The sequence below is a fragment of the Trachurus trachurus genome (assembly GCF_905171665.1).
Source record: "Trachurus trachurus genome assembly, chromosome: 22".
NCBI lineage: Eukaryota > Metazoa > Chordata > Actinopteri > Carangiformes > Carangidae > Trachurus > Trachurus trachurus.
The window spans coordinates 16,237,479-16,262,196 of NC_139907.1; the positions used below are offsets into that span (position 1 = coordinate 16,237,479).

Sequence of the window (24,718 nt, forward strand, 5' to 3'; positions counted from 1 at the left end):
TTTCAGAGAATAATGTTCCTAAAAGTGTAACAATGTGGCTTTAACCTGAACATGAACCCCAATATCAAATGATTGAACATTTCATACAAAGCATTTAACGTCCTACTAAGATGACATCACACTGTGGCCCTTTCTCCTGAGTGTGAAGAAATATGTGCAAACCCATCAACACTGATTATGGAGTTCATACAGTTATACATGATGTAAACATTTGTCTTTTGATACCAATGATCCTCCTGTCCTCTTTCGTTTTGTTTAGATGGTAACTTCCTGGCCATCGGTTCCCATGACAACTACATCTATATCTACGCTGTGGCGGAAAATGGGAGGAAGTACAGTCGAGTGGGGAAGTGCTCGGTGAGCACCTGTATTTATACTCCCCCCTACTTCCATGGCTTCTTTATTTTTAGTTCCTCCCCACATCCAACTTTATATTTAGTTCCCTCCTCGCCTCTATATCGGGGCCTCAGCTCTGTACACTTTGTCCTCACCATGTGTTGATGGAGAAGTTTTAAAATGATAAATGACAGCGAGCTGAGTCATGTGGTGCTGTGTCTATGTAAACACAATGATTAAGGGCTGCTGTATCGACTTGGATCAGCATTTCTAGGATTATCTATGGTGCTTGAAATACCACATTTATTCCACTGCAGCAATGTCGCCGAGTTAGTTGTGTTGCTATGAATTGTAGATTGTCTAACTTGGTCCTGTTGTGTCTTATCTCAGGGTCACTCTAGTTTCATCACCCATTTGGACTGGTCAGTGGACTCCCAGTATCTGGTGTCAAATTCAGGAGACTATGAGATACTGTACTGTAAGTGTGATCCCCACCATCCTCTCACACACAGGTCGATGTTTGTGTGATCTGTGTCCGATAGAATAATGCTGGAAAATGCTGCAACATGCATTAGAGAGCAGCAATACAAAAGTTTTCTGCATATGTTTTCTATTTTTGGCTTAGTATGTTCTGTATAATAAAAGACACTTTTCATAAAGATAAACAAGTTTTAACACTTTTAAAACTTTAAAATTTCTTGTGAAGCAAGTGTTGGCAATTACTAGATTAGTATCAAATTATCAAAATCATGTCAAAATGACTCATGCATGATTTTAAGCATAGTGCACAGAGGTGTTAAATTTAAAAGCACTTGTGCCCTTGATGCCGATTGGTTTGTGTGTGTGTTCCCCAGGGATCCCATCAGTGTGCAAGCAGGTGGTCAGTGTGGAGACCACCAGGGATATTGAGTGGGCCACTTACACCTGCGCTCTGGGCTTCCATGTCTTTGGTAAGACTCAGCTCCCTCCCTTCTGCTCCTCTGCGTGTTTTAATGTTGAGTCAACAACAGCACTAAACAGGACACTCTGCTGCTTCCTCCTCCTCAGGCCTGTGGCCCGACGGCTCAGACGGCACCGACATCAACGCCGTCTGTAGGTCCAGTGACAAGAGCCTCCTGGTTACAGGAGACGACTTTGGGAAGGTCCATCTCTTCTCTTACCCCTGTTCACAGTTCAGGGTAAGATATGCTGTAGTATGATGTGATGCATAATAAACATCTCAGTAATACTGAGAAGGAAACACAAGTTCTTAAAACATTTTCGTTTCGTTGTTTGCAGGCTCCAAGCCATGTTTACAGTGGCCACAGCAGTCACGTGACCAACGTAACCTTCCTGCATGACGACAGCTACCTGGTGTCGACTGGAGGGAAGGACATGAGCGTGATGCAGTGGAGAATAGTCTGAGTAGAACAGAAACAGACACTGTCGATGAAACTGCTGCTGGGCACCTGAAGCCCAGCTGAACCGAACTGAACTGCACTAAACTGAACCGAACCAAACTTAAATTAACTCAGATGCTAAAAAAGAGGTGGATCTGACTGAACTGAAAGTGAGGTGACAGCAGAAGAACTTGCGTCCTGAGGTTTCCTTCCTGATCTGCTCTCACATCCCAAATGAGATGAACTGGTAGAGGTGTTATGTGCGGTTGCTTGAAATACAAAAAATCCAGAATATTTCTCCCATTTTCTTTATTCACACTACATGTCAAACAAAAAAAAAATCTCTCTCTCTCTCTCTCTCTCTCTCGCACTGTAGCCTAGTCACCAATGACACGATATGAAACAAACGGATCAAATCCATGAAACAGAACCAAAGGCTCTGACTTTCTGACTGCATTTGTACAGTTTGGCTTTCACTGCTCTTGTATCGCGCACGCTCCTGCCACAGATAACGGACTGAATAGGTTTGTTTTTGCTGCCTGTTCCAGACTAGATATCACTAAGCTGGAGATCCAAGAGCCCTGGGACAAAAAACTGTGTATGGAAAGAAAGAAGATAGAGATTTTAAACTTTCTTTTATTTTGTATTTAACAACTCAGGAAAGCCCTAGTGAAGCAGGACCCCTCCCCTCTTATTAACATTGACATATCAGAGCTAGTCTCTGGCCACCCTAAAAACATTTCACTAAAATATTCAGACAGCCAGGTATTTGAATCAGACATTACTGATTTATTTGCATCAACTAATTAATTATTAAAGCTACATAAACAGTCAGGGCTGATGCTGAATTTGGTGCAAGGAGAATAATATAGTTGAACATGGTTTTATTTCAGTCAGATGTGATGTCATTCATCATTGTGTTATTCAGGGTGATGAAAAGTTGCATTATCTGGGTTAAAAAGTAGGATTTTAACCATTTTCAGCAAAATTATTGGAACTTTTCTAAATATTTGTGCTTCCAGGTCTTAAAGAAATATGCTTTTCCTATTATTTATTGACCATGATTCAAATCCTCCTCTGCCAACATCAGTTCGAGTTGTTGCCCATGATAAAACCCCAGTTTGTCCCAGATGTGTAAATATACAGAGAGGCTCAACAGATATGAGAAAAACATGGGTGAACATATGGTATTTGATACTGTTTACGGTCGTTGTTTTTTTTGTTATTTCTTCTGAATGACTTGTTGAACGTTTCCTTTGCTGCGAAGTGTAAGGAGAAGGAGAATCAGAATCAAGCATGTACTGGTACTGGGTTTTTTTTTTTTTCCGATGATGTGAAGCCTTTTCAAACCTGTTATCTCCTCACACTTTGTTGCACCCAGATCAGTTTATGAAGGAGAAAGATGAGACCATTACACTGTAACTGTTGAAGTCTGATGTGCTCCTCCTCAGGTGTGCACCATCGGTCACTGGCAAGATATTTAACTGAACTGAACCCTCTTGAGGTGTTTTATTGTTTTTTTTTCTATTTTGCACTGCTTCAGCCTGATGAACACACAGCAGGTGGATCAAACAAATCACCACTTCACACTTCCTGGAGTTTCCCATAAACTGATGTCTGCTTTCTCAACTTTCCAAGCTGTGTACCATCCCGTCAGATTGTCTATAGTGTGGTTCATAGCCTGTCTCACTGTGTCACATCGTATGGTTAACGACAAACCCGGACTACTCACATGCATGAATAACTACAATAACGTGATCATTTATCACAGGGTTAAGGGACTAAAGGGGACTTTAGTGTGACCACCGCTGCCGCTGATATGAGGCACGTCGGTGTTGTTTTTGAATTCCAGGTGGGTTGACTGATTGTTGGAGTTGTATTTATCAGGAAAACCACTGACATCAAACAGCAGTGATAGAAAGTCACCACTCCACAGAGTGAATGTAACATGATTTGTCTTACCACTAAACACTTTGGGGCTGCAGAAACAGAGCAGCCTTCCATTGGACACTTAACATTTGTCTGAAAGTAAATGCAACATGAAATTCCTATGATGCTGTGTCTTATGTTTCCCAATTTCAGATTTTTGTTTTTTTCACATTTGCATATGTTGTCTGTCATCAAAGTGTTATGAGTAAATATAGTGCACTTTAATGTAGTTGAAAGATGTTTTTCCTTGATAAAATGACATTATATGGTGCTAAAATACATTTTTCAGAAGAGCACACTGTATAAAATATTACATAGGAGTATATACAGCTCTGGAAAAAATTAAGAGTCAGTTTCTCTGGTTTTACTATTTAGAGGTATGTATGTGTTTGAGTAAAATTACATTAAATTAATTTTGTTTTATTCTATCAACTACCAACAACATTTCTCCCAAAATTGAAAAAAAAAAATTGTCATTTAGAGCTTTTATTGGCTAATGACTAAACTAGTCTAAATAACAAAAATATCAAGTCTTTTTAGACCTTGAATAATAATAATGCAAAGAAAACATGTTCATATTTATTCCTAAAGAACACAGCAAGAATATTTTAACTCAGGAAAAGAAAAGAATGACTGTCATACATGTAGAGATGCTTTTAAGAAACATTTTGTGAAAGTGGTCTCTTTATTTTTTTTCCAGAGCTGTATATAGGATATGCTTTGCAACTTATAGAGGTGGGGTTGGGGGGCGTCAGCGAGCTGCATGTGTGCGTCTTCCCCGCAGGTGGGCAGCATTGAGCCGGTCTACTCCCCCTCCTCCTCCTCCTCTTCCTTCGCACGCCGTATTAGCATTTCCCCCCCAAATCTCTCCACCTCACCAAAACACTCCGAATGGGAAGAAAATATGGCATGAGGGAGGCGGCGGCTGACGACCACCGTTCACCGTCTTCTACCGAGCGCGAAGCCCGACTGAACATGGACTTAAGGAGCCGCGGCGGCGCGCGTGGAGAGCAGCAGGGACAACGGAGCACAAAGCCGATGGGAGAAAACGCTCGGGTTTTCGCTTAGCGTTCCTGCAACACGACTCATCATCGACAGCCTTGTGATAATATTTCCCACAGACGCACACAAGGAGACGCGCGAGGTGGAGGAGGGCTGGTGGGGCTGATCGCGAAGCCTCCCCACCCCCGGATAGCTACTGTCCACACAGAGACACAAAAGGCGGACCGGTGTGGTCCATTTCATCAGCCTCATCGCTGCCATCAGCTCCGGTTGAATAAAGAGACGAGAAAATGAGGTAAGCGGCGGCTAAAAACCACGCGCTCGGTTTGACGCGTCATGACAGATGCGCACCGACACTCAGCCCTCTGCCTCCAGCCTGCGCCTCCATTTACCATCGTTTTTATCAACAGCATATGCGATATAATGAAGAATTGCACCGTCTTTGACACCATATGTCTAGTTTCCCCTCCGTGTGGGGACAGCGGTGTATGTGGAGCATCCCGGGGCCCACCCAGCGGGCCTCGGCTTCACACAGCTCCACACTCATCAAATACAAAAGCTTTCATGTTACTTCTGCTGTTTCCACCTCTATTGTCACCGCCGGCCGGACCCGCCCGCACATTGTAGGGTTTTCGATGCAGGGTTTTGATCCCGGACCAATGTTGTCATGGTAACGACAGCATCAGTCTTGTATTTCTCTACGTAAGGTGCAACCGGTACAATAAAAATGTTGCTTACTGTTTAACATGACCGATGCACCGGGCAGTGCGAGTGGCTGCAGGAGGAGGGGATGGATATGGGGGGTGGAGGGGGGGAATAGGATAAGTGACGGCGCTTATACCCATCGCAGGGAAGAGGAGGGTGTTTATTCTGGTGGTTGCCAGGCAGGTTATCAGACCCCCACCCCCCTCCTCATACACCTACATAAGCCTATAGTCCATGACGGATCCACACATGCACAATCAGCCTATAGAAAATGTGTTATGATGAATTTATTCAATATAGCCGAGCTCATGGGTGGTGTTATAACGCCCCTCTCCTTGCTCATGCTGGAATGCAGAATGCACTGAGGCCCGGCAGCAGCAGTCAGAGCCTCTCTATTCTGCTCTATTTATGAAACAGTCCTTTTTATATTTCCCCCTGCTGCCTGTAGTTTGACTCCTCCGTGTCTCCATAGCTGCAGCCTGCACCATTCTGTTTTATGGCTTCAGATTTACTCTGACAGCTCCACCGAGATACCGAGCACTCTCCCTGCTTTTGCTGTAGCTACCGGTGTTTGACTGCAAGTGTGTGCGTGTCTGTGACGAGGCTGTCTGGCTGTGTGTAGCCCTTCAGAGAGGAGGAGAAAGAAGTGATTTAAAAACAAAAAAAAACATAGGTGCTCTCACATCTGGATATCTTGTGAGAAGTGCTGCTGTTTTTTCATCACATGTCGCGATCCAGATAATTCACTCCTTTCCTGTAGCCTCGCTCAACTCAAAGCCAGCGGCAGAACTTATTCTTGCTCTCAGACAGTCAACATGTAAGATTCATATCTTCCAGTCCAGTTGGATGAACGTGCCGTTTCCTTTTTTCTGTAAAGCTCTGCTACTTGTGTCCCGTCCTGTGTGTATGTTTTTGCCAGAGGCAGATCTGGTCTTTGACTCAAGCCCAGAAGGGAAGTCTTAAATCTCCACAAAGCAACAACAAGGTGACCTCGCTTTTCTGTTGCACAGTAAAGAAAAAGACAGATAATTCAATGAGGTGGTTTGTTCAGCATCACTGCTCCCATTGCAGCGTTTATGTAAGGGAGCACATGCATTTATGTATGTGTGTAGATGTGCGTGTGTGTTTGTGGGTACGCATGTGACTAGTGTGTTATTTTAAGTCTGGTAATGTTACTGGTTTTATTATGTGATGGCTCCTCTGTGCCGTCAGACTGGTTGCTGTCATTTGGTTGGCTGGATACTGGTCAAGGTTGGAAGTGTGTGTGTGTGTGCAGATGAGAGAGGTAAATTGGTTTGAAAGAGGGCAAAAAGCGAGGCGTCTGTCCTCTACTATTAATGCAAATACAAGAGGATTCCTGCAGCGCTTGTTGTGGTGACTCATGGTATGAAAGGTAGAATGAGCGAGTGCAGTCAGTGGAAGGTAAAACGCTGAGTTATGCATCTTACTGCAGGCTGCTGCTGCTGCTGAACAGAGAGCAGCTCCACGTGAGCCCCGCGTCACCACAACTCCAGCACTGAAATCCTCCTGGCTTTTATTGACACGGAAACAATAATAGTTAGTCTGGACTCCAGGGAGACATTTAACTACAGGTTGCTCTCCATCTATTTGGATGATTGATACAAATACCATAATTTTAATTTAACTAAAGGTTTTAGTTCTATCAAATCTTAAATATTGTCTAAACACAAACAGCCATGCAACAACCTTTAAATAAGGAACCATCTGATCGGAAAGGTATGAAGTATGTTACACAGTCTCTTAATTATATATAGATTACTCTTTTTAGATTGGATCAAAATTAGCAACATTTCTCAGTAGTAAAATGTTTGGCACTCAACACTTAAACACACACTAAATATAAAACTGACTACACTGGTCAAATATCATTGGGTTTTCCATAAACACAAATACTCTGCAGGAAAGAACCTTTCTGTTATGTATGAAAAATAGAAATGATCATTTGTTTGGAAAATGCTTCTTATTAACATGCATACAGTGTTTCATCAAGGGCTTAGTTTGTTCAAAATTAAATATGACAAGTTTTGACACATTCCTGCCTCCTGTAGGTGTCAGCAGTAACCGATTGTTGTAGTACAGTAAGTCATGTGATTGCTTTGTAATAATAGGCTAAAGAATGGTTCATATTTCTAGATCAGTGTTTCCTAACTGCATGGCCCTGAGATACATTTGAAACGTCACATGGAGATTACCAGGATGATAAAGTAGGAACACATTTATCCTATGTAAAATAAAATGTAATTTTTTTAAAGTTTCTCTAATACGCATTTATATTTTTTTTACATGTGAAAAAACTGTGACACTCACATCTGTTTTGGCGCGTAGATTTACTGTTTTTGCTATTTTTTACCCTTAAAATCATGCCCCTTTTTACACTGGTCAAAAAGCTGTTAACACCTGCTGACATCTGGCTTTCATTGGCAGTGTGAAAGTATATTACATTCACTCCCAAATGTCTCTGCAGGTATTTATCAGCTCCGGCTCCGATCTGCAGTGTCGTAAACAAGTCTTCACCCTTTTGTCCTGTTGTGATGTCTTTCAGAGCATAAACATTGTAAACACCTCCCCCTGACAGTGAGCTGTGGTTTTAAAAACACACGATCAGCCACCAAAGCATCTCCCACAAGAGATTTAACATTTTACAGAAACACCAACATTTGACCAGTCAGTAGTGCAGCAAAGCTTGAAACAAAGCAGCATAGCAACACACAAAGATATATAAATATATATATATATATATATATATATATATATATACACACAGTGTTGAGTTCACTGTACAGAAATGAGTGCAAAGGTAAGATATTGCAGGACGGTGAATTTGTGGAGCCTTCCGGTTTTTGTAGTGGTCCTGAATTCGGATTGTCCGTCTTTTCCTCTATTATTGACATTCGTTTTGTTAAGAATCAAAAGCGTTAAAGCATTTCCAAGTTATGAATATTGTCATGATAAGTCAATTACAGACTGTCACAGTGCTATCAGTACTGAATGACTGAAGTCATTGATCTGAGAGCTTAAACTCCTGGACAGAAAAGGGTTAAACATCACAGCTTTGGCATTGAGCCAAAGGAAGGGAGGTTCTTGGGGAATCAGTTTTGCTCTTAATCAAAATGTGATTATGTGTACTGTTATCCACCTTTTACTTTCTTAACAAACACATGTGGACACGGGGGATTCAGGCTTTCTGTCCAGGATGAAAGAACCAGCTAACCTCTTCTCTGGTAGAACAAAAAAAGAGAGAGGACCAATCTGATCAGATAACTCTATTTCCATGGTTTTAGGACACTAACTCTTTAATTTCTGAAGCAATTCTGATAAAGTAAATGAACTCAGTGAGGATAAAATTAGAATTCAAAGAGAATAATTATAAAACTGGAATTAGAGAGGAATTATTAGATAGAGAAGATTAGATATAACATTTAAAGTGCTGATTTGTCAGGGCTTCTGTGAAGGCCTAGAGGGCCTGAGGGTTCCCCACCGATGCAGACACTTCATACCGTAATCAGGTCACTTTCTGGCAGATCACATGCGTCATACTTTGTCTTTCTACCATTGAGGTTTGATGATGAATCTGCATCTTGCTCTTTTTGGCTTGATGCAAGTCAGACTGGTTTTATCAGATCATTGTAAAAAAAAAAAAAAAAAAAAAAAAAAAAAGTTTTCAGCTCAGGGTTCAATACTGTCAGTTTTCACTCTACAGGCCTTTGAGAACAACCTCTGACAGCTTAATCCCATTTTCACTTCATTCTATATGATCTGTCAGTGTCGCTAGTTTTATGTCTAACCCTTCACAAACACATACTGTACCTGAGCCTCTGCAGCTTTATAAGCCGCCATATTCTTGCAGCCTCTTTCATACAAACCCTCAGACCTGGGATCTGTCATATGTTTCTACTGTTTTCAAAACCCACAAAGCCTCCTAATCTTTTCGTGGACTAGATCGCTCTTTGTTTGTTTCCCACACTTCAGCTCGCCGTGGCAAAGGAGCTTAATAGTCTAAGTTTGCTTCAGCCAGATGGACCATCCGGGTGGCAAATTCTGATCAAGCCACAAGGAAAACCACAAACGCTGCACCCAATGAATGAAACCTTTGTGGCTGGAATATAAAATTAATCATTACATCGGTTCCCACAGTGTGTCTGATTTTAAAACTGCAATGTTGTGTATGTTTCTAAATGAATGAACCGTTGTCTTTCTGTTTTTTCCTCACCCCACTTAGTTAATTGGTGATTAAAGGTTGTGGCAGACATGCTTTTAGTTAGATTTAGTTACTGTAAAATGTATTTAAAGCTTTTGGGGATTGTATATGCTGAAGAAGGGCGGGTGTACAAACACTCACTGTTTCCCATAAAGTCTAACATGTAATTTCCATCCAGTGGAAATGATTCCTAGGAGGTTGAAAGACGGCACTGAAATCCTTGAAGCAGAGAGAGGTGACTGGTCTGCACTGGTCACATGTTCTCTCTCTCGCTCTCTCTCTCCCTCTCTCACATTCCCTTACTCTTTTGCAACACTCCTCATCCCTCTGGCTCACTCCTTCCCCTCCTACTCTCTCTCAGCCTTCGCTGTATGTCTGCTCAGTTGGCGTAGCGGCTCTTTCAAACAGGATGTAACCGAGGAAGAGAGAAAGGTTGTGTCTGCTTCAGCGTTGTCCAGCATGTGCACCGCACTCTCCTCTCAGGCCGACACTTCCCCCTCTCCTCCATAATCTCTCCCCTTTATACCTGCTTTCATCCCTCGCTTGAGGACCGTGCTGTCTTCTCCAGCGACATGTATTCCCTGGACGATTTCGGGTAAGGCAGAAAATGCGACTCCTCATCACCACCTCTTTCCTTCTCTCTCTCTAAGTTTTTGTGCTTCGGATTTAAGTGAGTAAAACTGGCTTTAGAGTGTGTGGCAGTGATGTTGCTCCTTCTCTCCGTGTCTCTAGTGTTTCTGTTTAAAGCCTGGCTCAGCTTTCAGACCACAGAATCCATGTGGTTCTTCAAACAATGTTTGTGGGACTGTTTATCTGCAAGAAAAGGCTGTTTCTCTTTCAGCCATATTGTTCCAGCTCTACATGCTGCTGAATAATGCAACTGGCTCGAGCTGGAGAGAAAGTGAGGAAAAACAGGAGAGGGAAAGTCTCCTCTAGGAGTTGCTGACTTTCTCTTGTCTGTCTCCGTCTTTCCACTCGTCTGTCTGTGTTTTCTCTGCAGCCAGCTGTTTGCCTGATTGGTTACCCTTTAGCAATCTGTCATTGGTTCAATTTTTTTTCCTGGGAAGAAGGAATGAGTTTCTCAGTGTCTGTCAGAGTGTCTGCTCAGCTGCTCCTGCTCGTTCACAGGATTGATCCCATCTGACTCGTTGCGTGTGTGTGTGTGAGAGAGAGAGTATAAGTATAAGTATAAGTGTGTGTGTGTGTGTGAGGGACAGGAAGAAAGGGATAGGCAGCGTTAATCTCTGAATGGCTGAATGAGTGGGACTATCAAAAGCCAGATGATACAAGGATAGAGGGTTCTCTGTATATTATGGCCCTGGTAGATTACAGTGGGGTACGGTGATTTGTCGAAGCTCAAATACAGATGTGGGGCAGAGGAGATAACATCAGAGGTTTATGCTTGACCGCATGCACTCCAGTAATCTACTGTAAAGTACAGTACATCAGTGGGAAAACCTCTCTGCCTCTCGCTCACAGTATCTTCATTATTTATGAGGCAGCGCTCGTCTTAAAGCTACAGGTTTGTATTAGTCTGCACTGACTGGGAAATCACAGAAAGATATCAGATGTATGAACGGGCTAATGTTCAAGTCCGTCGGCTCGAGTCTCCGGTTTATCTGCCTCTGTTCGAGGAGGTGTCTTCTCCAAACGGAAGCAGTGTTTCCCTTTAAGGATCAGGATTAGTGACGGGAGAGGACGGGAGGAGAGGTGGGGGGAGGGGTGGCGGAGAAGTGGGGGGTTGCTATCCATATTGTACGACTGTATATGTGACAATTAGCCTGAGGGCTAACTGGCATGAGGCATGTAATGAATAAGTGATGTCATTATGGGGGTCAGTACGCTGCTTGCTGTAGATATGCCACAAATAAATAAGTGATAATCTCCTTGTATTAAGACAAAGATGTTCATGATGATCATCCATCAAAGTGTTGTTCAATAGCGCTGTATTAAAGATCAATACAGAACCAGTATGAGGCTCGATGAGACGTGAAATATTGATTATGAAATATTTCAGGATAGCAACAGAGACTGAACCTTGTGACATTCATTTGTATTTTATTTTATAAGTGTATTTATTTATTTATTTTTGGATCATTCACAGCCAACACACTGAAGAGCAGGAAGGTTTGTGGCAACTGAGGGACTGAAATATTGAAATCACACAATCTTTTCTGTCAAATCAATCAATTTGACACAAGGAAGTATCAGTATATCTGAGAAAACAAAAGGTACCACGTCTCAGTCTTGAAGCCTGACTGTGTTACTGTGATTCTTTTTTATTTGGTTTTCGGGGGAAAGTTTTCTGCAAAAGCTACCGAGAAGAATTTCAGATATGCAGCACTGTTGTGGTTGTGTAGCTGTGTAGCTGTGTGTCTCTCTGTGTGTGTCTGTGTGCATGTGTTTGTGTTTGGTTTCCCAACAGCTGACACAAAACACCCTTAGAGCCAGAAAAAACACCCCGACCATTTTATTAGCTTTCACTGGGATCGGTGTGTATTTTCACAGACTGTGGCATTTTCCTCAGGAACGCTTTGAGAACAAAAAAATCAAACCTTCATTTCCTTTGGTATTTATTTTGTTTCTAGGATCTATATCCATCCATCATCATAGTACTCATGATTGTAGCTGCCATCAGGGAAAACATTTAATGAATGAATGAATGAAGCATATTAAATTATATACTATTAAATATATTCGTAGCCATATCTCTTACAAGCATCACTTGCTGCCTTGGGTCATGGAGAAAAACAGAGGAGTCACATCCACATTTTACCACCACATGTTGGAAGCTGGATGTGATCAGTTGCCCCGGGGCAGTTCACTGTTGCCTGTAGTCATTACATAAGTGTAAGAGCGCAGACGGTGTTCCTTCCTCGGGGCATGACACAGCCTCGCCTGTCACAGATCGAGGTAGTTAACATTTTCCCTGTCACAGAAGTGTCCTGCAGTCCAGCTGGACACTCTGAGCCACACATGAGCCAACGGTAATTCTGCTTGGCACAGGCGTCACCGAGGGCGCCGGAGAGAAAAAAAGAAATCACCGTAGACTGGCGCTCAGGCCTCACCAATCCACTTCTGCCTGAGACCCTTGTTTAACCAATCACAAGTGGCCTTTTCAGATGCCCAGCGCCCAGTCACGTCCCCCCCGGCGGTGTGACTCTGTGTCGTTTGTGTAGTTTGTTGTCAGAGCGGCATATGAGGTCGGCTAATAGAGCGGAGGCCAGTGAACCAGAGGGGTGAAAGTTCAAAGACTAATATGCTGTCACACGCACACTGGAGCGCTGTCAGTCCTAAGATTTTGTGTGTGTGTGTGTGAGACAGAGAGAAAATCTGATGTGTGTGTTCAGTACATTATATGATTGATGACCAAGGCTGATATCTGGGAATGTAAAAAATCCAATAATGCAATATAACGACCAATTAACATATTTTTATCATAAATAACAAAGATACAGATCCCTAAGCAAATCCCTTGTGACTAAGATTCAAACTATGCAGTACTTATAAACCATATGTGCTTGTCACTATGGGAAACACTGTCTCTAAAATATGTTTTTTTATTGGAGACCAGCATTTCACAAATATCAAATAGGCAAGGCAATTTTATTTGCATAGCCCATTTTTACAGTTTGTCTCCAAGGGCTTTACACCGCATCATAACAACATCCTCTGCCCTTAGACCCTCACATCGACTGAGGAAAAACTCCATAGAATAGAAAACCCTTTTAACAGGGAAAAATTGGAGAAACCTCAGGAGGGATCCCTCACCCAGGACGGGCAGACGTGCAATAGATGTTGTATACAGACAAGAAAACAGTTTACAACACAGAATATGGATAAACATGGAAATGCTTCAAATACAAGATACAAAGTTATTCCCACCCTTTTTATATGGTGCATTAGAAGAGAAAACTAGAAAAAGAACATCCCCCAAGAACAAAAAGGGGGAAAATAAATAAGTAAAACAAACATATTGTTGCAGTTTCAGCTGCAGTGTATTTGCTGTCAGCTAACATCAGCTGCTGTCATCAGTGCAGCTTTAGTTTAAATGCATCAGCCAACGATCAGGCTGACGACCAGTTCATTAAGCTCTGATTGAACGATGGAGTCAGAGTGAGTCAATTACACAGTGGATGTTAATGGACGCTTAGCACGAACACCTCGTCCACTTTAACGTGTGGGTCCACGTTGTTGTTGTTGTTGTACACTCCACCGCTGCATCGGCCCTCTGAGGCCGAGGGCATCCCAGTCAATAGGTGCTGACCACAGTATGGACGGCTGGCTGCTCATTCAGCCTCCGCCTAATACTGGGCAACCATGGCAACAGCAGGCCGGAGTCAGGAGGGGTAGGGTGGGGTGGGGTGGGGGGGGGGGTTAACAGCAGCAACCCAAATACCCCACCCCAGACATACACTTAAATACACTCACTTAACTGTAATGTGTGTGTGTGTGTGTGTGGGTTGGGGGTTGAGACGGATATGAGGTAATCTCCCTTGGGTTAACGGTTTGACAATAGCACAGAGGTTCACTAACACACACACACACACACACATGCTCATCTGTTGTGCGGTCAGACAGCAGGCTGATCAATGACTTCATCTCTGCCAGTCTGTCCGTCAGTCATCTCTTTGTTGCCAGACAGATCGTCACAGTGCATGCAGCAGCAGCAGCAGCGGGACAAGGAAGAATTCAGAGCTGGTGGATGTTTTTAATCTGGTTTTATTCTGAGGCGGATGTTTTCAGTTTTTGTTCAGCAGTCGCTCTTTGTAGTTTATGTCTCATGCTCTCAGCAGCAGGAGGAGGATTATATACTGCTTTTAATGAGTTACTGTTTTAAGGTGATGGAGCAGCGCAGGAGGGAGTTTGTGTCATAAACTGCTGCTGCTGCTGTTGCTTTTCTGTTTATCGAAAATGGACGTACATCGGCTCCAAGTGCTGCGATACTGCCTCCCTCAGAGTGTCAGTGACTCAGGATTGTTTTACAGCCACATCGCTGCCAGGTTTGTACCGACACTTTGTTTGGCAGTGACTTTATGTGTGTGTTAGTGTGTATTTGTGTGTGTGTTTTTACTTCCTACACCCGTCAGTGATTAGTGGTAGAAGTTGAAAGTCATAAGCAATGAAACTTCAAATTCAAATCAGAGTGATTTTTTGGGGGAGGATCCAGATTCTGTGCACACTTGCAATGTTTTGTTCAACACCGTTTGATTGTCGTGCGCGAAAAAAGTGTTGTGAATGTGATATTTAAACAGCACAGACGGAACAATCTATCCCTGCTGTATTTTTAATCAGAGCTAAAATACTAATCTGTAATCTTAATCTGGCCTCAACAAACTGTCATTTAGACACAGAATTGAGGATTGGATTTGGGTTAGTTATTGTGCAAATAACTTGGTTTTGGCACAAAACTGCAAACAGAACAGCACTTAGTCTGTATCTTGTTGATACAAATGTCTTGAAGATATTTGAACTCAGATCTGTTTTGATGAACCTCTTGTTTTTTTGTTTTGTTTTTTCTTTCATCCGCCTGGTTGCATCTTTTCAGTAAAAGCCAGTGATGCTGCCAGAAGAGATGCAGGCAGCTGTGTGAACACTACAGCGAGCGGCGTCTTTATTCTCAACACTCAGCAGCCTCACATAGGGCGCCTCAGAATAGCAGGGCTCTGTAAGGCCTCCATACATGTTTAATTCACATAGGTATTGAAGACAGCATGGCTTCTGGCTAAAACGGCAACCTTCTGGGCCAGTGCCCTTCTCTTTCTCCCTCTCTATCTCCTGCTCGGAGGATGGAGGATAGAGGGATGCGAAGATGGAGAGAGGTTTTGTCACTCCTGCTGTCCCAGATGAGAAGTGTAGGATCAAACAGCATGGTTGACTGTGTATTATGAGGGAGAGGGAGAAGAGAGGGGGGGTTGATTTAAAAATAAAGAACAATGAGGTTTAATGCGTTCAGTATGTACAGCTGCTGCTTAAAGCTGACCTGGACCATATAGGGCACAGGGAGTTGCCTGACCCTTGATACTGTCATAGTCAGATACAATCAATTACAGTTAGTTAAAAATAGCAATCTTTTTTTTTTTAGATTTTGAAAAGAATACCTATTAATTATCTTTATATAGAGGGCTTTAGAGTGTGCACAGTATATCCCACTATTCTTAGGCCCTTGGACAGACATGCAGTAGATGCCATATATACCAACTAAGAGTGGGTAATAATAACAATATACAGTAAATTATATCATGATAGAAATTATGAAACACATATAATCTTCTGTTTGTACTGTGAAACATGCACATTAACATTGATAATTTTCAGTATGATGAATTTTCTTCATTGGTCAGATGTATTTTATATGATTAGATATAAAACAAACATTGCAATCCATTACAATATGAAATTGCATATAAAAGGATTTTATTGCCCACCACTGATCTACCGTGGAAACAAATCATAGTAGTATAATTATAATATAGAGCATCTGAAGAAATTTAAGTAATATGGACATGCTGACCCTGTTGTGATGTTTCACATCGATTTGTTGAATGAAATGAAATATTTTCACATTCCTGTGTGTTACTGCGGTGTCTGTGGAGCTGACATCACACAGCCATTAACACTTCAGTCCTTCATACAAATCAGGGAACCGCAACACATGCAAATGACACAGTTAAGAAAATGCAGAATATAGGTCACACATTCACTTGCATTGTGCTGTGTGTGAATTAAAAGTAGCAGCGCTGCATACTGATACATCATGGCTTCAGACTGAGCTTTTTGCACACAACAACCGGGACATTTAGCTAAGAACATAAGCACATTAATGTGGTTTGCATTAATGCCATTAAGGCCGCAGTACTCATGTATCTTTCTCTCTTCCTCTCTCTCTGGGGGCTTATGGGGCTTAATTGTAGCCCATTCTGTACTATTGCACTGTACTTTGTGTTTCAGTGGGGCAGAGGACAGCTGAACACTGTGGTCACAATCTGGACAACATTATGGATCAGGGACACTGAGGCTTTGACACGTATATGTAGATTATGCGAATGTGGAATGCCGTGAGCCAGTCTGTAATAGTTTTGTTGTTAGCGACACTGTGATGCATTAATGGAAAAGATGAAGATATTTTATGCCATTAAAGCTTAGATTTCAAAGTATGCAATCCTCATTAAAGAGGTCTTAATCATGATTACGATGAAACCATGCTCAGTGGTAATATGTTTCATAGAAGGTCTCATGCATATTCATGCATACAGATTACAAATATAGAGTTAGGCTGAATATCACAGGAAAACAGGCCTTTGGTGCAGTTTCAGGAAAAAATGCAACTCTGCATGTTTTTATTGAGTATTGGCAGCTGAAAATCTGCAGTGTGAGTTGATACTGTATTTAACATGCAGTAAGTGGTTTTGCCTTTGAGGGCGAGTGCTCTGAAGTCTGTTCATGTTTAGTGCTGATTTATTATTGTCTAACGTTTGACAGCCTGTATCCTGAATATCAATTAATGATAGATAATGCTGCGATGCGGGGTAGCTGTGAACCCTTAATGAGGTTTGATACATGGAGGAGCTTTGGATGGATCACTGGTGTTTACATGTTGTCAAGTGTGATTTGTTGTGTCACGGCCTGTCCCGTTGTTGGGAGAGTGGCTCTGTAAACAGCAAAGCTAAAAAAAGTAGTAGATGAAAGTAAGAACAGGAACAAAGGAATCAAATTTATAAGACACAAAAATATGGAAAATTGTCAATAGTGTTATTAATAGAAATAGAGTAGAAGTTAAATAAAATGTTACTGTTCTATTGTCTGCACATTCAAAAACCATCAGGGGCTTACTGTATTTTGGATACACACTTTCTGTGCCTCCCTTCAGTGATTAATGGCCTCGCCATGACCACAGCTATGAAAATTGTCTGGATCCACAAATTAGCCCCCCACCCCCACCATGAAACTATGAAGTGTTGTTATTTTTACCCTGGTTTTTGTCCAGATTAAACAGATAACACAGTGTGTTAATTAGTGAGCTTTAGACCCGCTGGCATGCCGATCCTGTTGACTTGAGACTGAGCCTGGTTACCTTTTTCCTGCTGCTCCACATCTCTATCAAACAGACAAAGAAAAAATTATCGTATTAATTATCTCATCTACAAGAAAGCAAATCAGTGGATTACTAAAAATGTAACTACTAAAACAGTAATCTAACTAGATCATTTATTTTATATAATCTTCTAGGTTACCGGTACGTATGGGTTGAGTTTTTAAAGTCCAAATGTCAGATGTTATTGCATTTGGCAAGACTAACTACTCCATCACACCGAACACCACAGGAAGTCTATGAGCCTCACCGTATATTTCACTGAGCACGTGGCGCTGCAAGGTCTTTGTTTGTGGTCTTTGACTATCATGTAGCTCTATTGGGCCACTTTGGCACCGCTACTGTAGCTCTGCAACACGCTCACAGTGACAGTGCTACAGTAACATGACGAGTGTTCAGAAGGTGCGTTCACCATCACAGTCAGACAGCTCAGTTCAAACTGAATTTTTACCAGATGATGACACTTGAAAAGACAACAGGGGTTCACTGGGTTTTCTACAGTACTTCCTCCTGTCAGAAGGCACGTGCACACAAAATGTCTTTGTGTGTGTGTGTGTGTGTGTGTGTGTGTGTGTGTGTGTGTGTGTGTGTGTGTGTGTGTGTGTGTGTGTGTGTGTGTGTGTGTGTGTGTGTGTGTGTGTGTGTGTGTGTGTGTGTTTTTCCTTCATTTCTGGAGCATGCATATTCACATCTTTTTGTGTCATTATAAATACAAGAATTATAATAATAAAAAAATATTAATAATAAAATAATAATTACTTTGGTAAAACAAAGATCTCCCTTTATAAATATATGATAATTACATAAGTGTTTATATTTGTTTGTTCCTTTTTAACTTTGAGCACCTGCCCCTCCAAAGGTCTCTGCACGGCCCTGCTCCTGAGCATCCTGAACATCCTGAAGACAATTCTCTAATAGATAAGATGACGGAACAAACATCCAACAGAACTGAAAATATGTTGAGAATTGAATTTAACACATGATAAAATGTAGATGACAAAAGGAACTAGATGAAAACAATGATAACTCTTCTTATTTAGTTTTAATTACTGTGTTCTGTATAGTCTGGTTAGCATCACATGTGGCAACACTTCAACAGTCCCTGAAATCTGGCATCTGTCAAATATCTTGCTGATTCTCACAGATAATCTAACTCTGCTTCGTTCGCTCACTTACAAATCACCAGGCTTCACACTGTTTCTCAGCCATAAAGTTGGTGTGTGCTGTTTTTAGTTCCCGCAGGCCTCCTTCCCTCCGTGCGCCTGTGAACAGTACTTTCCCCGTGGAGCAGATTAGAGGTCTTGTACGAGAGTTAAGTCCTGGTTAATTTAGATTTAAGACTGCAGTGAGGTAATGAGCTGCCTGCCAGGCTCTGTTCTGTAATCCAGTCAGTCAGACAGACTTCTTCCTCCTGTCAGCTGGACCCCCACACCCACCCAAACACACACACACACAGGCATCCATACTGTAAATATATACACCCCCACCCATGCTACACACGGGCGGTGGCTGTGCCCTGCCCCAAAATGCCCATTGAACCCTGGAGGCTTTAATCCTCATGGTGAGCATAATAATAACAGGCAACTAACTGAATCCATACGCAGTAACCAATCTGTGTGTGTCTGTTTCTGTTGCCCTAAGCTGGCCTTACACTAAAAATATCAGGGACTGTTATTTTGGGTGTATGCGCAGTATGGGGACCATAATGTGCTGTGTGTGGGTGTATAATTATGTATTTCTGTTCCTGTTTGAAAGAAAAGTTGCAGCGCATTACGACATAGGGCAGAGTTGAAGTAGCATTTGAAGATAACTGTGTTTTTTATTTCACTAGTCTGCGGGGTTGATTGGCCTGTCCACGCCTCTCCTTCTGCCCAGCATAAACACAAACAAGAGGGATGATTTAGAAACTGCTTATTTTACAGATTTAAGTGTATTAAGTTGGCGTAGACACAGTTAGTCACAACACACAAACTTAGAGCAGCATATTCCTCTGCTCACATAAGCCCTGACTACCAGAAGGTGACATTGTTTATTTATTAGACATGAATTGATTTATAACGCCTCGCTGACACTGACTCTGCGTCTCTATTAGCATACAGCACCGACCTGATATGCATAAAACAGTGTCATTAGTCCTGCTGCACAGGAGGCCTCCCTGGATGCCTTCTTCTCTCTCAGCTGGTCTTTGTTGTGCGAGAGGTTACAATTTTTCATGGTAGTTAATTAGCATGAAATGAACTGATTAATTGGATAAATCAAGTTGGAACCAGCTGTGCAGATCGACTGCTGCGCCCCTAAGATGCAGCAAACAATCAGGGGTAATGATTTGGATTTTCTGTGTTCATTAAACTGTCTGGTCTCTTTTCATTATTTTAGGAATTAGTTTAGCCTTAATGAGTCAGTTGAGAACTAACAGAAACGGGGAAGACCAGAGACTCAGACACAGCCCTGAGTTACATGATTACATGGTGTATCCCATTTACCATTTGCTCACTCAGATGCTGCATCTCCAAAGCAGCTCAGGAAAGCTTCTTTTCTGCTAAATGAAACTATTTGATTAGTTTAGTTTAGCTGGATGCCTGTTGCATTGAAGAAGCAGCTGCAGTAGAAAGGTGCAGTTTAATGATTAATAATGATAATTAATTATCCTTAAATGACGCCAATCCTTAATTATCCTAAAAGTAATTATCCTTTTATTGATACCTGAAAAATGGTTATCACAACTACAGAACCTGATCCTACTGCTGTGGCTCCAGGTGCAAGTAGGAAGTGGGACGGGCACTTGATGGCCTCCTGTATGTCTTTAGAAATGAGAATAAATGTCAACCAAGAATACAGAAATGTGCCCGTGGCCTCCAGGTTAAAGTTGTTAATGTGCATGAATGAACCCAGCTCAAATCCAGAGCTCGTTTTCACACATCTTTGCTGTCAAACTTTTAATAAAGCCATAAACTGCTGTAGAAGTGCTGTAAAAAAAAAAAAGAGAAAAAAAAGGGACCAATAAATGTCAGTGTTAGTTGTGTAGTTTATTCAAAGCCTGTCATCTTTGGAGAGAAGTTAATAATTTTTGAGTTGAGCCACTACAGCATCCTGTAGTTTAGCTGAGCTAGGCTAACACACTATTCAAGGAAGGTCTTCTTCTAAAATCTGAACTTACTTGAGGACTTGTATCTTTCTTAACTCATGTCATAGCTTTGACACATATTACAGTGTTGCGCTGCCTTTTTATGCTCGGTTCATCACGGCTGCATCTTTGCTGACGGCGTACTTGTGTAAAGCTTTAGTCTTTGGTCTTGTTTTTAACATTTAGCTTCATGACGGAAACAAAGGCCCAACAAATCTGAGCTGCTGCCACGAGCCGGCTGCACAGGGCTGTGTTGAATGACTCATCATTTGTTCGGGTCTGTTCGGGTGCCTTCCACTGTGAACCAGCAGGATGAAACAATTACCCCAGCAACAAAAGTTAATTGCCATGATAACAGAAGCTCTGCCCTCGGGTGCTACCCAGAGAGAACCCCTCATACACCCCACCACCCGACCTACGCTATCATACACCGTGTCAAGGACACACTTTCCCAGCCTAAATACATCCAGTCATCTCGTCATAAAGCTGCTGAATCTCACCGAAATATGAAACTACTGTTCCCAACAACCGATCACGCATACTCTGTTGTTTTCTGGACTGGAACAGATTCAGACATAATTTGTTCCAGTGCTGAAATTTCTGCTAATGGACTCATGTTGAAGGAAAAAAACACAGCCATGACACTCAAAGTGTGCATGTATAGGATTTATGAGGAGGAGGAAGGAGCACATATGTTTAACCATGTGTGCAGGGAAGTCCTTTGCTTAATTCAAAAGTCTGGCAACGTGGCCTCCTTTTCACCGTTTGCCTATGAGGCTTATTTGCCATGAGGAAGCGCTCAGTGTGGCAGAAGCCTTCATATCCTCTCTGCTCTTGTTTTTCTCTCCGCCGTCTTATTCATCCCTTTCTCACCCTCTGCTCTGTACTCCTTGTCCTTTCCAGGCAGCCTTTTGAGGTGAATATTATTCAGCAGCCACAGAGAAAAATCTTCTTAGTCCAGCAAAAACAAGATGAAATGCTAAGACGGGAGCTGTTGGCCAAATCAAGTCAAGTTGATCCTTTCTCTTTTTTCCAAGAAAAAAAAAAGTAGATTAGTTCCTCACATTCAGAGCACATGTGTTTTCTCTGCACCAAGACAAATATATTGTCAGCTAAGAGTTACGGACGACATACCTTCACAACAACTTTTTTAAATATTTGTGCTCGTCTCATTAACTCGTCACTGCAGTGTCAGAAACGCACAGTAGTTCCTTTTTTATTCATGAGCTGGTAGTGGGGAAGTGCTTTTGCATTTTTAATGATATAGTATATAGGATACACAGGAGGGAAAATACCAGCAGGCTAAAACCATCAGAGGACTGGTACGAAAGTGGGAAACTGCCCAAATGATCAGTCAGCTATACAGTAGATCATGTTGCAGGCCTTTTAGTATAAAACTGCATAGCGGTTATAATCAATATTTCTTCATTGACATGGGATAAGGGTCCGTTTGTGATGAATCCACAGAGAAATGTCACCTTAATCAGCATTTAAGCATCTTTTAGCTTAACTATTTAATTTTTCCAGACCTACTTTTCTGCCTTGTATCACTGTCACCACTTCAACAGCGCTGCAGGTGGAGGTGAAACTCTAATTAGCTACATAAAATCTTGCTTATTAACATGTCACTTTAGTTTAAAGTATTATCAATTGTAAAATACTATTTGCTATTGCCTCAGTTTGACCTTCAGCTCTTCCTGTTTTGCATTTTCCCTCAGTTTGATTCATCATGTTACTTTAATGTCACTGATTGTGACTTTCAGCGAGCTGACCTTTTTCAGATGATGCCATATCGCCTGCACCGCCTTCAACACAAACACATCACCCTGTGTTCTTTGCCTCTCCTCGTCTTTCTGCTCAGTCACACTTTTTTTTTTTTACAGCAGAAAATGTATCAAGAAACATTTCAGCAAAACAGGCCTCTGGATTTTCCTGTTGGTAGAAGCAGCTGTGATTTTAAGCAGCTATCATGTGCCTCGCTGTGCCATGTCCTGTCTTTGTCATGTGATCTAGAAAGAGAAAGAATCCGCCTCTCTCAGTAACAACATCACACAGAAACATTTTCCACTGAAATTATCTCAGCTGCTCTATGGCGGTCTAGTAAAGTGCCCGAAGGTCCTTATGCTTTTTTTTTACTGATCATCTCATGATGTGTTGATTGAGCAACGTGTTGTGTGTAAAGGAGTAGACGAGACGTCCCTCTTTATTTCTGACTGCTTGAAGAGAACTGAAACCGTCAGCATCAGGCTCCAGGCACTTCATCCCTCTGGCCCAAACTGCTCCAGAAATAGGGCCTGTTTTTGTAAGAGGATCCAACACTGAGATGCAGCCACCAACCCCCTCCCTTGTCCCAGTGAAACTCTGGTGGTCTGCCGGGGTCTCTGAAGTGGAGAGAAGTGTCTGTTATGTGATTACCGAGTCTGTTTAACTTGTTAAGAGATGTAAGAAACATGCCGTAGTTGATCCTCATGGTTTTTGCATTTAGCAAAGCTCCTGCCCAAATTTAGAGGCAATGAACTTTTCACTCTGCTGTATCTGCCTCCCTGGTTTATCATTGATTATTTTTTCATTTTCCACTGAGAAGGACAGGGTTATAACCCCAACCTTATGTATTAAGAATAGTATTACGGTGACATTTGCATGAGGGTTATGTTGAAATGTTGCGTCTGTATCAGATCCGTCAAATGGGATTGCAGATTTTTATTTGGAGTCAGCTGTCCGGTTCGGATCCTGTGCTATATTTGAATGTATTTGAGGAACTTCACATTCGGATGTGTTTGTGTTAATGACAAATGTGTTTCCTGTTTGATTTTGCAGTTCCTGTTTGTCTGTAGATGGAGGATATTTATTGCGTAACCACTTTCCAGCCTCCAGCATCTCGCTGTTGTTTTACTTGTCTCCGCTTGCAACATCCAAACATGAGATTGAGCCAAACCATCTCTGTGTAATTCTGTGGTTTAACTATGAGCCACACATCTCTGAGTTGGAAACAGTGGACAGAATGATTTGTGTTTTGATAGGATGTTTCTGCCGGTGAACTCGACAACAATTGTGCAGGGGGGAGTGATGGATATTTGACAGAGGGAGGGAGGTTGTAACCATGGGAGTTGTTGGTGAGATTCATCTGTCAAACAAGCTTTAAAGGCTGTGGGATGATGTGATATACTCTAACTGTGCAGTCTATACTAAGACTTTCTATTATTGCTGCATGGAAGTAAACATCTGTAAGCAGCCGTCATGTGTGAGACAAAGAAACTTGAAATGGAAATGAAAATATGTTGACATTCATTTTTGTTAAATTGTGGACATATGACCAGTTACAAAAATTCAACATGATTATTCTGCAAGAGTAAATGAATTAAATTCAACCTAACCTATAATAAAAACCATTAACTGGACAAGATTGAGATGCAACAATGAAGTGCAGCTGCTGCCTCATCAGTGCTGAGTTATTTGAGGCTGTTTGCAGATGATGGCAGGAAAGGCTGAACCATGTGTTAGTGCAGTCCAGGGGGGATCTCTCAGGTGTCACACTGTCGTCCTCCTACAGAGAAGCGCATCGAAGGGGGTGGGGGGTGTGGGGGGGGGGGGGGGGTCACGTGTTGGTATTTAAATGTTACGAGTGTCCTCAGGCCCTTGGAAACAAGTCCGAGGCAAACCTCAGATCAGCCTATTTACATATCTGCTTCCTCATTTTTTTAATCATTTATGCCATTTTTGTCGTCAGCAGAATTGTGCTAAATTGCTTTCGGTTAAAAAACGACTCTGTGTAATCTCGTTAGCTTAAGGTTTTTTCAATAGTCTAATAGGAAAATTCATCACACTTCACACTGCTGCACTTCCTGTCGCCTTCCTTACCTTTTTCATACAAGTCTCCTGTTTATCAGTCTATGGTCTCAATAATTATAGTTTTGTTAAATTCCATACAGTAA

General features: G+C 41.9%; 2 protein-coding genes across 9 annotated transcripts in view; both read left to right on the top strand.

Annotated features, from left to right (window-relative positions):
- eml1 (EMAP like 1) overlaps nt 1-3,748 on the top strand; it is a 42,937-nt gene extending 39,189 nt beyond the window's left edge. For all 7 annotated transcript variants that reach the window (XM_083997984.1, XM_083997986.1, XM_083997987.1 and 4 more), the window contains 5 exons: nt 260-357; nt 727-814; nt 1,191-1,286; nt 1,384-1,514; nt 1,615-3,748. In XM_083997984.1, the coding sequence (XP_083854110.1) occupies nt 260-357; nt 727-814; nt 1,191-1,286; nt 1,384-1,514; nt 1,615-1,740 (539 nt within the window). In that variant the 3' untranslated portion in view covers nt 1,741-3,748. The remainder of the gene's footprint in view (nt 1-259; nt 358-726; nt 815-1,190; nt 1,287-1,383; nt 1,515-1,614) is intronic.
- A 1,029-nt stretch (nt 3,749-4,777) lies between these two features.
- The window catches only part of evla (Enah/Vasp-like a), a 36,982-nt gene continuing 17,041 nt past the window's right edge, over nt 4,778-24,718 (top strand). The window contains exon 1 of one of the 2 annotated variants that reach the window (XM_083998332.1): nt 4,778-4,941. In XM_083998332.1, coding sequence (XP_083854458.1) covers nt 4,937-4,941 — 5 coding nt within the window. In that variant the 5' untranslated portion in view covers nt 4,778-4,936. Of the gene's footprint in view, nt 4,942-9,923; nt 10,166-24,718 lie in introns of those variants that run through there. The other variant, XM_083998331.1, reaches the window with a different exon arrangement.